The sequence below is a fragment of the Charadrius vociferus genome, unplaced genomic scaffold, assembly GCF_000708025.1.
Source record: "Charadrius vociferus isolate BGI_N301 unplaced genomic scaffold, ASM70802v2 scaffold326, whole genome shotgun sequence".
NCBI lineage: Eukaryota > Metazoa > Chordata > Aves > Charadriiformes > Charadriidae > Charadrius > Charadrius vociferus.
In genome coordinates this window covers 2,790,694-2,803,608 of record NW_009649062.1, presented here as the reverse complement: position 1 = coordinate 2,803,608, position 12,915 = coordinate 2,790,694, and the positions used below count along the sequence as shown (strand labels likewise).

The window sequence follows — 12,915 nt, the reverse complement described above, 5'->3', positions numbered from 1 at the left end:
AAAAAAAAAAAGCGGCTTTCGGCCAGGCTCCGAGCGGGTGAAGGCGAGGAGGCTCCACAGATACTGCACGGAGAGATGCCTTAAAGAACGCGGGGCTCGACAGTGGCACAGCTCCTCCCTCCCCTACCCCGCCAAAGTATTCGTAAATTTAATTGTAAATATATGTATATTGTAAATATACGTATACATACATATATATATATGTTGTAAATATATGTATACATCCCTTCACAGATCTAAATTCGTCATCCCATGAGGTATTATCAATACCTGACCCATACCATACCTGACTGCTACAAACCAACTGGGCAGTTGCTGGTTTAAATGACAGGAAACATGGCAGGCCTTCAAGAAGTTGACAACATCCCTTTAACTCACACTGTTTAATACTACAAGCTCGGTACAGTCATTTCTCTCCACATCACGGCAATTGGCTGATTTTGAATCAAGATGACATTTCTACATCGTTCCATTTTGTATACTCAAAACTTTAGACGTTGGCAAAGTCGGGCCGAGGGAGGTAACGCTCATTACGCTTCTTTCCTAACATGGTCACCACACTGAGAAAGAGGAAACATAATAGAAAGACAAGCACAATCCACTTCAGACGTGTTTTTGTTTTCCTTAAAGGTGGCTATACAGCATGTTCAGAATCCTAAACATAAAAATTACCGTCCAAAACCAAAGAAAAGATGATATAAATTTCTCTTTAAAAGTAAAAACAACGTGGAGCCCTTTACCAAAAATAGTTTATTGCACAAAACTTTTAAAGGAATTCCTATGCACATTATTTTTATAATCAACATGCTTTGTATGATCATAAACTTGAATCGTACATAGTGTAACTCCTCCATCCCCTGGGTTATCCACTCAAGAACACGGAACGATGAACTTCTACCTTTACAAATACCGCCTAAGCAGACATTATTGAATGTCATGTATAAAACATAACAGTATTTCCTTTACAATATCCAAAACATCTTTCCCTCCCTTAGAAATCTGTGCATCTGTATTGGAAATTAGGCGGCCCTACTGCCCAAGACTGAAGTGTTACACATTAGTAGGAGACAAGAGTGGTCAGATGACAGCTGATGAGCATTAGTAATTAATTTGGACCATAACTGCTTTCACATGAAACTACTTAAAGACTCTGCTCGCACCAAGTTACATGCAACTATTCACACTTCCCCAGCAAAGTTAAGAAAACATACATCACAAGCTTTTGCATCACCAGTCGTGAATTTGCCATCTGTAAGTTAAATTTATATTGATAGTACTACCTGTCCCCAGTGTACCTTCAATGTTGTCATAACTAGCATTAAAATACCCACGCCACTGCTGGTCACTTCCCTAAGGAGGAATAAGTAATCCATGAAAATACGAGCACTAAAACTTTCATTCTGGATATTACCCTACTCTTTACATAGGTGAAATTCTCATATATTTCAGCTAGGATATTGCCTGAATAAACAGCATGGGATCAGATCCTCCCACTGCACGAGTGGATAAGGGGCTCAGCTGGTCCCAATACAGTGCACAAACATTTCCAAGAAATCTGGAAGACAATAGAATGGAGCATTATGCAATGTTCAGCAACACCAGACTCAGTAACCAACATTTTTTTCCATGGTAGGGTTTGCAGGTTTTTTTAATGCACAATTTTTCAAGACTCCTCAAAAACCCAACAACATCCGAAAAAGTAATGCTGCAGCATTTACCAGCTTTCATCACTTGGGAAACATTCTCATATTACAGTGACGTTTCTCCTTCATCAACAAGACCTGGTTTAGTAGGTAGCAACCACTGAAGAAACAGACATGGAAAATACATTCTATTGCAGTGCTTGGAAAAGGAAAAGAAAAAAATCTTTAAGAGATTATTCTTCAGTTTCTAAAAACACAGCAGTGTTAATGAGGCACCAATTTTCCTCTGATGTATTTGGCAGTGCTGTGACAGGCAGAGCGGAGGCAGTTTTCATTCCTACAGCTAGTTTGTTTTATTGCCTAGACAGCAGAGACCTGAAGCTTCTTAGAGTGAGCACAGTCAACCTCACGGTGAGGCTTTTTAATAAAACAGCAATTATTTCTCTGGATAATTAAGAAACATAGCTGATGAGCTTCAAAGAAAAGGCCTTACTTTTATCACATGCTGTGCACGCTTTCTAGAGGGCTTCCCAGTAACTTCCGTAACTTAATTGACTTAGTACCCCACCAGATTTGGACCCTCGAATCTCACTGTCTGTCCTTCATTTAAGTAAATGGCATGGTGCTTCTGTTTATAGAAAAAACACATGGTGAATATAAAATGAAATACCTAGTGTCCAGGTGCTTTCAGAGAGAGACAGGTGGGTCAATGCGGAAATCTAATCTGGGCACTTCACAACATTCTCCCTCATCTTTTAAAGGGAAAACATGCACCTAAGGCTACTTGATTGTAGAAGCTCAGACGTCTTTGTAAGGAGCTAGTGAGAAAATGCAGCACTGCACTGAAAACAGAATGCAGTATGATTATTGATACAAAAAGGAGAACGGACATTCTGAAGAACTATGAAGGTTTCTAAGAATTGTGGCTTCTTTTATACCAGATAAAACCTTCATTCATACACTTGTTGCCAAACTTAAGAGATTAAAACATAATGGATTCTTAGCCATAGGCAATGTATTTACCAGAATGAACAGCAACATTAACGCTGCACAAGTGTTATTTTATTTAAAATCCTGAATGTGTGATAACTTTTTTGTACTGAATATATTATTCATTACATGGTTTTAATTTTGTTATTTAACAATACTGCATATTTTTTTCTTCTTTGAGCTTAATATACAGGCAACTTCAAGAACATGACAGCAGCAAGATAATCAGTACCTTTAACTCTGCAAAGTAGACTACAGCAGTATGCAGACATTAATATGTCTAAGCTAGCCTGTAAAGCTTTTGACTTTTCTTTGAGTTGTTTGGTAATTCTGTGTGATGGGCACCTAATGCCACAATAATGAATTTCTTCCTTCACCAATTTCAAAACCTTGACTTTTAGCATCACTTCACTTTGATCCCAATAAAATACAAGTTAAAATCCAGTAGCTGAGGGGCATGAAATCAGTCAGTATAGATACATTAGGTGCAAAGTGTTTAATTGGACTACAGCTTGAATTGGTAATTATGAGAAATCGGACTTTGGATAAATACGGATGGGTTTGGGTTTTTTGTTTGTTTGCTTATTTTTACCTTACTGCTAAGCAAACTGCAATAACTTTCTCCCCCAAACAACCAAATCCATTCAAAAGCAGCAACAGTCTCTTTGGAAAAATATATGAACTGGACTTTTTTTTTTCCCCAGCCACTTAATCTACTTGTGATTTTTAATTTATTTTCTTTAAACGCAAACTTATAGTGGATATAATTGTCCTGTTTTCTTTATGTTTTAAAGACAAAAACATGCTTGTACATGAGTTACCACTAAATCTTCCAAATAACCTGCCACGTGTATTTTGATTTCTGCTTTAGCACTTAGCACATGAGGCAAAGCAGTACCTCCACAGTGAATTTTTGAATGAGGAGCAGGTGGCCTTATCACTGCACTACGCGCCATATGGAACAACGGGACCAAAGGTGAAGGAATCTAAAGCGGGCTGCTTTAATAAGAATCTAGTCAAGGTGCGCTGCAGAGGGGCTGCCAGTACCAACATTTCCTTTCACGGTGGACACCTTGCAATAGAGGGTGCAAAAAGTAAGGGAAGTGTGTGGGAGAAGATAAAGCTAATAAAAATAATAATTTTATAGGCATTATAATTTTGTCATTTAAAGTAAAAATAATTACATTTCTAAACACTCTGGCTTTGAGGGTTAATTTCCCTAAGCCATTTGTACAGTATGTCAAAAACCAGCAAACTTAAATGTAACATTAAAACAATGACAGTAACAAAAAAACCCTCATGTCAGCCTTAACTTACAGTATATAAGCATATTAAAACAGATACTCAAAGTCAGAAAACTATGATTTTTTTTTCTTATATATATATATTACACGCATACCTTTTTCAAGGGTGTCTACCTCAAAAGTTGAACTAAAAAGGTGCAAGAAGTGTTTGTGCAGTGAAGCAAAGCTCCCTACTGGCCTGCAACTGTAAGAGAAAAACTGTGACACTTCAGAAAACATCCCAGGCAAATCTGCCAAAGATATGTACTGGTCTGCATTGCTTGTCGTTACAGTCTTGTTTCTTTTGCTATAGGTCAGAGGTCATCTTCATAACTAGAAATGGCTTCAAATGAATTTTTTTCATTTTAAACCTTCATCTGAATCTCTTACCGAACCGCAAAATGAGCCAGATTTACCACTTGGCAGTCCCCAACATGACAGAATTATTATGGTAAGGTTTCAAACAAACCCTTGGAATAGCATGTTCTGCATTTAATATTACACCAGTTTCTCAAGACCATGCCCTTTGCTTCTACAAGGCAAAAGCACAACTCTGAACACTGCTTTTTAAAATGAAATAAATAAATAATTTTGATAAAGATTTGTTTACATACTTAAAGCAATAGGAAGAAAGACAACTGATAAGGAGGTTATAGTGTCAAAGCTTCCTTGTCACTAACACTACAATTCTGTTTCTTCTCATCTACAGCAGGATTTGAATCTCCTGCTGGTCTGATGCAGTTGCAGGACTGGCAGAGGTAAGGTCCATTAGCTGCCCCTCAATCTGAGTCCACGAAGACATTGATTCATGTACTGTAATAGTGTGTTCCTCCATCTGACGCTGAAGGCTGTCCATTTCTTGCCTTTTGAAAGTATTGAGAACAAAAAAGCAAAAAATTAACAAGCAGGAAGCTAACTGCTAAACGAAAGATCAGGAAACTACTCTTCTGATTCCTGACACCTACTCCAAAACTATCTAAGCTGTAGCTTTATAGAAAAGCAAGACATCTGCAGGAAGCTTAGGAAGTGTCCTTCTTTAATTTAAGAGCAAAACAAGTACAATATGCTTAATTAAAAAATAACGGCCAACAATGCTGCACATACTCATTGCCAGGGATGATACAGCACTGTTTCCTCAGTAAAGGCACTTAGTGACTGCAACCTGACGAACGTGGTACTCTTGCAGGTATAAAAGACAACATGGGAGGAAGAGGTAAGGAAAGCAGCACAGAAAAATAACTAGATAAACACATTACGACTTTAGTCAGACACCAACTTAGCAAAGCAACTCATCTGGTAGTACACGATCACAGGCTTACTCCCCTCAAACATCAACTGAGGTGATAATAGCAGCTCAGTTCTCCCAATAACTCAGACTCCCTGTCTTCCTGAAGTTGTAGCTTTCCTGCTCAGAATCTCATGTGCGACCATGTAAGGTTGGCACGTGTTTTTGGCAGAATAAGCTTCCTCTGTAGAGATTTCTTATTAACACACTGCCTGGGCTCCTATCACGAGCAGCCTTTCTGATGCTGCGAAGGGAGAGAAACACCAGCTTTTCCACCAGCAAGAACAACTAGAAATAGCCGTTTCTGGTTTGTTCTGCTGTGTACGATTTAGGATGAATATTTTGCCTAGTTTATTGTAAAGGCTTCTTTGCCTATTTCACTAACAAACAAGCAATGACAGAACACCCTACTGTCCTAAATATAGTCCCACTAAGAGGAAAAGAATTCATTTTACAAATCCTTTTTTCCTTAGGCTGGCAGCTGGTTTCTTGGAAACATTTTTAAGATTATTTAATATGGTTTAAAATAACAGGTCATACTTTAATTGCCGGAGACAGCTGTTCAGATTTTTTAAAGGCTCCTTGCTCACAGCTGTCGATGGTTTCAACAGTTCTTCCAGCAAGGCAGCAGGCACTGGACAATCAGGAATCTTGACTGGAGTCACGGGATTTGACGAGTTGTTTTCTCCTTTCAATTCCTTCCTCTGGTCAAAGGAAAAAAAAGAAGAACCAGAAATACAATTAAGTTATTACATCAGTGTAATTTTTACCACATAGAAAGAGTTTCACATCACACTACTGGTATATATCTGCATTACAGAGCAGGAATCAGCAGCACATTCATGTTAGGTCTCATAGGTCACAAGCAAAAGTTCCTAACCTAATGTCATCTGCGAGCCATGCTCATAAGTAAACAAAGAGCATCTAGAAGGACCTACTCACAAACTCACCCTGCTAAAGAAATAAAACAGGAAGGATTTAAAGCAAATGACTTGGATCTTCACAACAAATTCTAATAACATCCAGTATAGTTAAGAGAACAATTCAGAAAAAAAAAAAAAAATCAGCTATGTATAATCAGGTAAATCCTTCTGGAAATTCTGTAACCTGCAGGATGAGGTATCAGGACCAATGTCTAAAAGAATGAAATGGAGGCTTCCATACAAAATTCTGTCTCGCTAAGTGAGAGCATTACGTCAGGGAGGGGAAGAGGAAGAGATCTATTACTGCATTTTCTGTGTACTAGTAGCAAATCAGAAAACTCAAAGAAACTACTAATAGTTACCTTTTGAAATTATGGAAGAATGAAAAACTAGTCACTATGGAGAGGACAGACATGTGAACATTAAGAAGGTATAAACTATAAGAAGGTAACAACTCCATATTTGCCCAAGATTCATTATTTAAGTGCTGCCTTTTTTGCTTTATTGTCATAAGTCATAATGTAAGTGTAAGCTAATATGCTAAACACAAAGATTTCTGAAGTAGAAGGTGGGAAGTCCAGAGCAGTACAGTTACTTTTGCCTGCAAATCTTCCTGTATTTATCATTTAAATGTCAGAACACCAGTAAGTCTCTATCACAGGCAGGCATTTCAGTTCAGAGTTATCACTAGGTTTCCTGCAGCAGAGTATTTTCTGGTACTTTAAGAGCATTAGCGGAGTATTTTCTGGTACCCTACAACATGTATTCTTCCTATTTAAATACCTTCTTCATCTTGCCATGCTTCAGGTCCAACTTTAGTTGCTGGTTCTGCTGCAGCAGCGACTTCATGCTGTTCTTCAGTTCAGTCACTTTAGCCTGCAGCATAAACTTATCCTTCTGAGTCACTGACAGGTCTTCCCTCACCACTTCCAACTCAGTCTTGAGATTCTAAATGGGAAAAGAAGAGGATCAACACGATATGGGGAAAACGTATAAAAATTCCAGCCAACTAATGTTTTTGACATTTTTTCAGTTTCCAGGGGAAACTACAAAAAGAGACAACACATAATACTGTTATTTGAAACCAATTTGCCCTGACAGAAAAGCAGAAGTTAGATTAAAAAAAAACCCATAGCCTATTTTAATGGTGTACGGTCAAGGAAATACAAAGCCAACAGCAAGTCAAAGTGAAAAAGAGAAGTAAAGACACTGGAAAACACACAGTGAATAAGTCTTTATGAATAAAAATTTGTGAAAAAAAAAATCAGAAAATTATCCATGTAAGTATGCTTCTAAACAATAAAAATACTGTATTAATTATCCCCCTACAGCAATATCAGTTATCCATCAGAATCTCCACCAGCTAGATTAAATACCTGCAAGACAACTTGTATCCCTTCTAACTCCTTGTGGCTGCGCTGTTCACTCATATCCAACTGCTGCTTAAGTGTTTCAATTTCTCTTTCTTTTTGTTCTACTTCCCACTTGAGGTCTTCCACCTACCAGGAAAAAAAAAAAAGAAATAAAAGGGGGTTGGACTAGATGATCTCCAGAGGTCCCTTCCAACCCTAACCATTCTGTGATTCTGTGAAAAAAAAGAAGTATCTTTAGAATTCTCTATAGGTGCAATCAATCACAAAATCTGAAATATATTACCACCTATGTCTCATGAACCCTTCTGGCTCTAAGAAAACCTCACAAAACTTCATTAAAAAATGCTGAATTAAAGACAAATGAAGTCATACAATGTATCATAAATAAGGATAAACACAGTAAAAGTGCAGTTTTTACCTCTTGGCTTACTACAGGCTGTTCACTAAGTTTGTCATCCAGGTTTTTCTGCAGAAGTTGGAGCTGAGACCTGGCTTCTGCCAGCTCTTGCTGAAACTGTGATACCTCCTGGGAGTGTTTTTCATCCTCTACCCTGCACAGCAGGAGAAGCAGACACAGCAGTTGTTCAATCTGGCCTTTAAAACAAGTACTTCATTGGGTTAGCCATGTAACCATAAATGACATGACAGTCCACGGAACCTGGTTAGTTATGGCTTTCACTGAAGGCTTTGCCAACACATTCACAGCAAGAGTTAAATCACAAAGAGATTTTATAAGAGGCAGATGCATGAATATATTATTAAATATTAAAAAGAAATATCCTTGAGCATTGGTAGTAGTGCAGTTACAACCAATAGATTATGCAGTAAAAACAAAAAGAAAACAAAAAACCTGTCAGCAATTTTGCTTTTGTTTTAAGAGGAATAGGGTTAACATTATATCCATTCTCATGTAGACCTGATAATTTCTTAAATTATACAAAAATATTTTCTATGCAAGAAAACAAATTGAATTTGAATATACTCTGGAATATATTCAACAATAAAATTGTAAAAAAAAAAAAAACTGTAAAAAAAAAAAAAAAGCAGATGCTGAAGCCAAATACAGCACGTGCTTTAAGTCTAACTGAATTATGAAGAGACAGAAAAATGCAAGTATTTGCCTAGAGTCCAAATATGCATCTTACGGTCAGGCTCAGCTAGGGTACATTTCAACATAATCCACTCTGGAGTGGCAAAACCAAAAATTCACTAATGTCTTTTTCAAAGAATGTGTTTTATTTACTGTTCTCAAAGAATGTGGAAATTTACTTACTGCAGTTTGTCCACTTCAGCCTGAAGGGCTTGGACAAGTAGTTCTTTGGCATGTAGCTCTTTCTTGATTTCACCGAGCTCAAGCACAGCAGCTCTGTAATGACGGCGGTTATGTGCTGCATCTGCTTTGGCTGCTGCTTCCTACAAGAAAAAAAAAGATGCACTTTTTCTTTGTTTCATCACTGTAGGTGCATCATAAAGCGAGCTAGACTAAAGGGGTACAAAACAAATCAAGAAGGAAGTTGTGCAGCTATTAACGCTTCTCTTTTTGTATAAAAAACTTATTATTGGTGTTGTTATCCTTATTAATGCTAAAAGCAGTCAATAACTATATATAATGGAAAAAGCATGTTTGCTAGACTGCTTTGTCACTGTGACTTTTTGGATGAAGTATCCTGAAGTGATGATACGTCCTATGCATTACAAGTCAGAGTAGAGCTTTCCTGGTAATCAATAAGTATGCTTAACACAGGGCACAACAGGAAAGACATCAACTCATCTTTCAGCCACTCTCCATCATGACAGAGACCCTGCAGGAAGCAGTCTATGATAAAGCATAGATTTTGTTTCAAGCTACTTTTCAATACTTTACATTTAAGTCACCTTTTCAGTAAATAAAACAAAAGATGAGCCTTTACCTGCTTCTTAAGGTCTCTAACTTTTGACTTTTCTTTCTCTAAGGAAGCCTGTAAAGCTTGAATAAGTTGTTGCATTTGCTGATCCTCCTCTTCTTTCCGCTTTAGGACTGCCTGAACCTGTACCACAAAAACAAATGGGCATTTTGTGCGGGCTCACTGGAAGACCAGAAATGCCAGTAGAGAAAATACAAACACAGGCCATTGCAGGGATTGCTAAACTTCTCTCTACTGTTTATTGATAACTCATTCCTCATGGTACCCTTCAACCTTAAAAGTAGCTACGGTTCAATGGTAGCTCACGGCCTATATTCCCATTTCCACACACCCCATGAATATATTACTATTGGCATAAAAATTGTTCAGCTCAATGAATCTGTATGTAACAAAGTTGTATGTTCCAACTAACTTAAGCAAGCCACACTTTCACTATTGCAAATATTTTAGTGTGATTTGTTTTTTTCCAAAAGAAACAGCTCTGTTTAGTGCAAACTCTCATTTCTGATCTCCTGTTTAGCCCTCTGTGTTACTGCTGTTACACAACACACAGGCGACCCAGATCTGGAGAAAATGCACCAACTTTGTATCATACAAGTGAAGATGTCTCCATCCTGTTATCAGAAATAAGAGCTAATTCCTTTCTTAAGACATTATATCAAAAGGTCAAATACCTGTAGATTCAGTTGTACCAAGTCTGCCTCTCTTTTTGCTAATGCTGTTTCTAGGATATTGTTGTGCTCCCGCAAAGCGGCATTGGACTGACTAAGACCTGTAAGTTTTCCTCGTTCATGCTCCAGTTCAAGGGCCAACTTCTTATTAATTTCTTCTAAACGTTTTATCTTCCTCCTGAAGCCTCTAGACTCCTGAAGCTACAGCCAAAGAAAAAAAACAAATCAAGCAAACAAAACCAAACAAGTCCAGATTACTACCACTAAAAAGTTGTGAGCTAAACTGATTAAACGTCTTGCTGTCCCAGAGTGGGATTATTTTTTTTTCCCTTTTCTTTTTTAATTGAACACTGCAAAATAAGTTCAGTTAGGTATTTTTTTCCTTTTGGAAGACTACAATGCTTGCTAGAAAGCAGAATCCAGGAGTACTGTTCAGGTGCAGATCAAGAATAGTAGATATATGTAAATTTTTTGTGCAACTCTACAACTGAACACCACCACCCTGCCCTCAAAATCACTCAGCATCCATGAATCCAAATAGCTTCAAAAGATAGTGATTCATGCATCCTCACCATCTCATAACCAGACACAGCCGGTATCTAATACAGGAACTACTTTTCTCTCTCATCCTCTTTTCCCCTACACAACAATGATTCATGAAACCATGAAGAACAGGGCAGCAAAATTAGCAAGTTTCACTGACACAATGTTTCCTAAGAAACATTGTAAGATTCTCATTTCCTGCACTGTTGGAATAAAATTATGGTACTAAAATTTCTCCCCTGCCTCTCAGGCACTTTTTACTGTCACCTTCCCATCTACTGTGCAAATTCAAGCAATCACCTCATCCTCAAGTTCCAGCACTTTCTCTCTGTATTCTTCAAGCTCCTGGCTGGTAAGTGAAATCACTTCTTGCAGCTCTTTTTCCAGCATCAACTTACTGCTGCTAACAGCTTGCAATTCTGTTTCCAGAGCTTGAATCCTTTCCTAAAGAGAAAGGGATCACAAGTGCGATTAATGTATCACCCATCTACAGGAGTAATTTTGTTTTTGTTAAAAAGTCTACTTCTCCAGCAGCTATTAAATGAAGTGCTAGTGCTTAATGTAAAGGTCTTGCTCAGAGTTTTCCACCCTTGCATCCAGCTACTGCTGTTAGTGTATTTGATATCTCGCTCCATTGGTCCAAGGAATTGGAACTTCCCCCAGTAAATTAATTTTCTTATCACAGGCATAACATATACAAGTAAGTTATGGTCACACTGAAGAACTTTTAATTCTCAATGAGAAAAAAAAGCAGTAAGAGTTAGAATATTGGAAAAATCTTCAGATGCTGAGCCTTTCAAAAAACAAAACCAAAAAACCCCAAACCAATAAAAATTAATCAGGAAATTAGCCCTAAGGCTCACCATCCTGTTGAGGATGGATTACAATTGGTAAACCTGAAAGACACAAGTAAAATTAAAAAAAAACAACACCCAAACAACCAAACCAAAGCCTGCCATATTATGTCTCTCAAATGTAGTCAAGGAAATCATCAGTGCTCAGAAGACTGATACCATGTTCTTATCTAGCTTTATATTCCAAATATTTTCAACACTTCAGTGTAAAATAGTATTTCGAGACTTATATTTAATAACAAGACAGCTCTATCTTTGTACTAAAAATGTTAAGAGACATCTGCATACTTGAGCAATCTGATTGTTTCCACCATCAGTGATTTGTGCTTTTAGTTTGCTCAACTCTGCTTCAGCAGATTCCTTTGCAGCAAGAGATTCCTGTAACCGACGACTAAGAATGCCAACTGCATTCTCATAGGCTTTATGTTTTGCTTTCATCTCTTTCTGAGCACTTGTCAGATCTGACCCAAGACGCTTCATTTTCTGTTTCTGCTCAGTAATGGCCCTGGAGTGAAAGGAAAAAGAAAACATCAGGTAAAGACAAAAACTGCCTGAAAACAGTACTAAAAGATTAATTTTTAACATGTCCAAACGAAAACCAACATGCACTTCTCTCCCCTTGTCCCAGAGTCAGCCATCTCATCAGAGAAAGACATCAGGTTGGTAAGGTACAATTTTGCCCTCTACAAGACAATATGTTGAAGACTTTTGAATACTTACAGTAGTTAAGAAGTCTTTGTCAGAATTATTAAAACTCCAATAAGAAGGAATACATACTACTCTCTCTAAAAATAACACAGAACTTAGACTAAGAACCTAATCTAATCTGAGATCCTCGGTCGATATGTCAAGTATCGTAAAAACCCTGTGACCACCAGTGGAAGAAAAATATGGTTCTCATTAATGCGAACATTTGAGACAGTCAAGGTTAAAATTCAGTGAATTCTTATTAGGAGTAGCTCCAATATGCATGTTGTATGGCATATACTGTTGGTTAAAAGCATAAGTGAATCAGAGGAGATGCTGGAACTCCTGTGCAGCGTGCAACTAACACTTTGCCATGGATATGACTCTCTATTTAAATTTCCCACAGGAAAGACCAGGGAATACGAAAAGAGTGATTGCTAAAAAGGTGAATACGAAAACCAAATGCTGTAGTTCTTTTGTCTGTGCTAAAAGAACAGACTTACTTTTTTGCTTCTTCTTGCATTTGTTCTACTTGTTGTTTCAATGCCTGATTTGCCTCAGCAAGAGATACCATTTGTTCCTTATCAAACTGCAAAGACTTAATAGGAAGGAAAAAAACACCCATGAGAGTAAGAAAAAAAAGCACATTTTCTGTATGTTAGATTATAAAAGAGTAAGCATGAAGTTCCAAAATTACTTCCATCTCTCCCCTGTTCCCGTGTTCTCCCTCTCCCTTCTCTTTACCTTTTTTTTTTTTTT

General features: G+C 37.6%; 1 protein-coding gene across 1 annotated transcript in view; it reads right to left on the bottom strand.

Moving 5' to 3' along the window:
• Positions 1–4,317: 4,317 nt before the first annotated feature.
• GOLGA3 (golgin A3) overlaps positions 4,318–12,915 on the bottom strand; it is a 24,258-nt gene continuing 15,660 nt past the window's right edge. The window contains 12 exon segments of the mRNA XM_009888110.1: positions 4,318–4,632; positions 4,635–4,779; positions 5,742–5,905; positions 6,908–7,072; positions 7,501–7,623; positions 7,916–8,048; positions 8,771–8,910; positions 9,408–9,524; positions 10,076–10,273; positions 10,916–11,059; positions 11,758–11,974; positions 12,660–12,754. Of these exon segments, the coding sequence (XP_009886412.1) occupies positions 4,567–4,632; positions 4,635–4,779; positions 5,742–5,905; positions 6,908–7,072; positions 7,501–7,623; positions 7,916–8,048; positions 8,771–8,910; positions 9,408–9,524; positions 10,076–10,273; positions 10,916–11,059; positions 11,758–11,974; positions 12,660–12,754 (1,707 nt within the window). The 3' untranslated portion in view covers positions 4,318–4,566.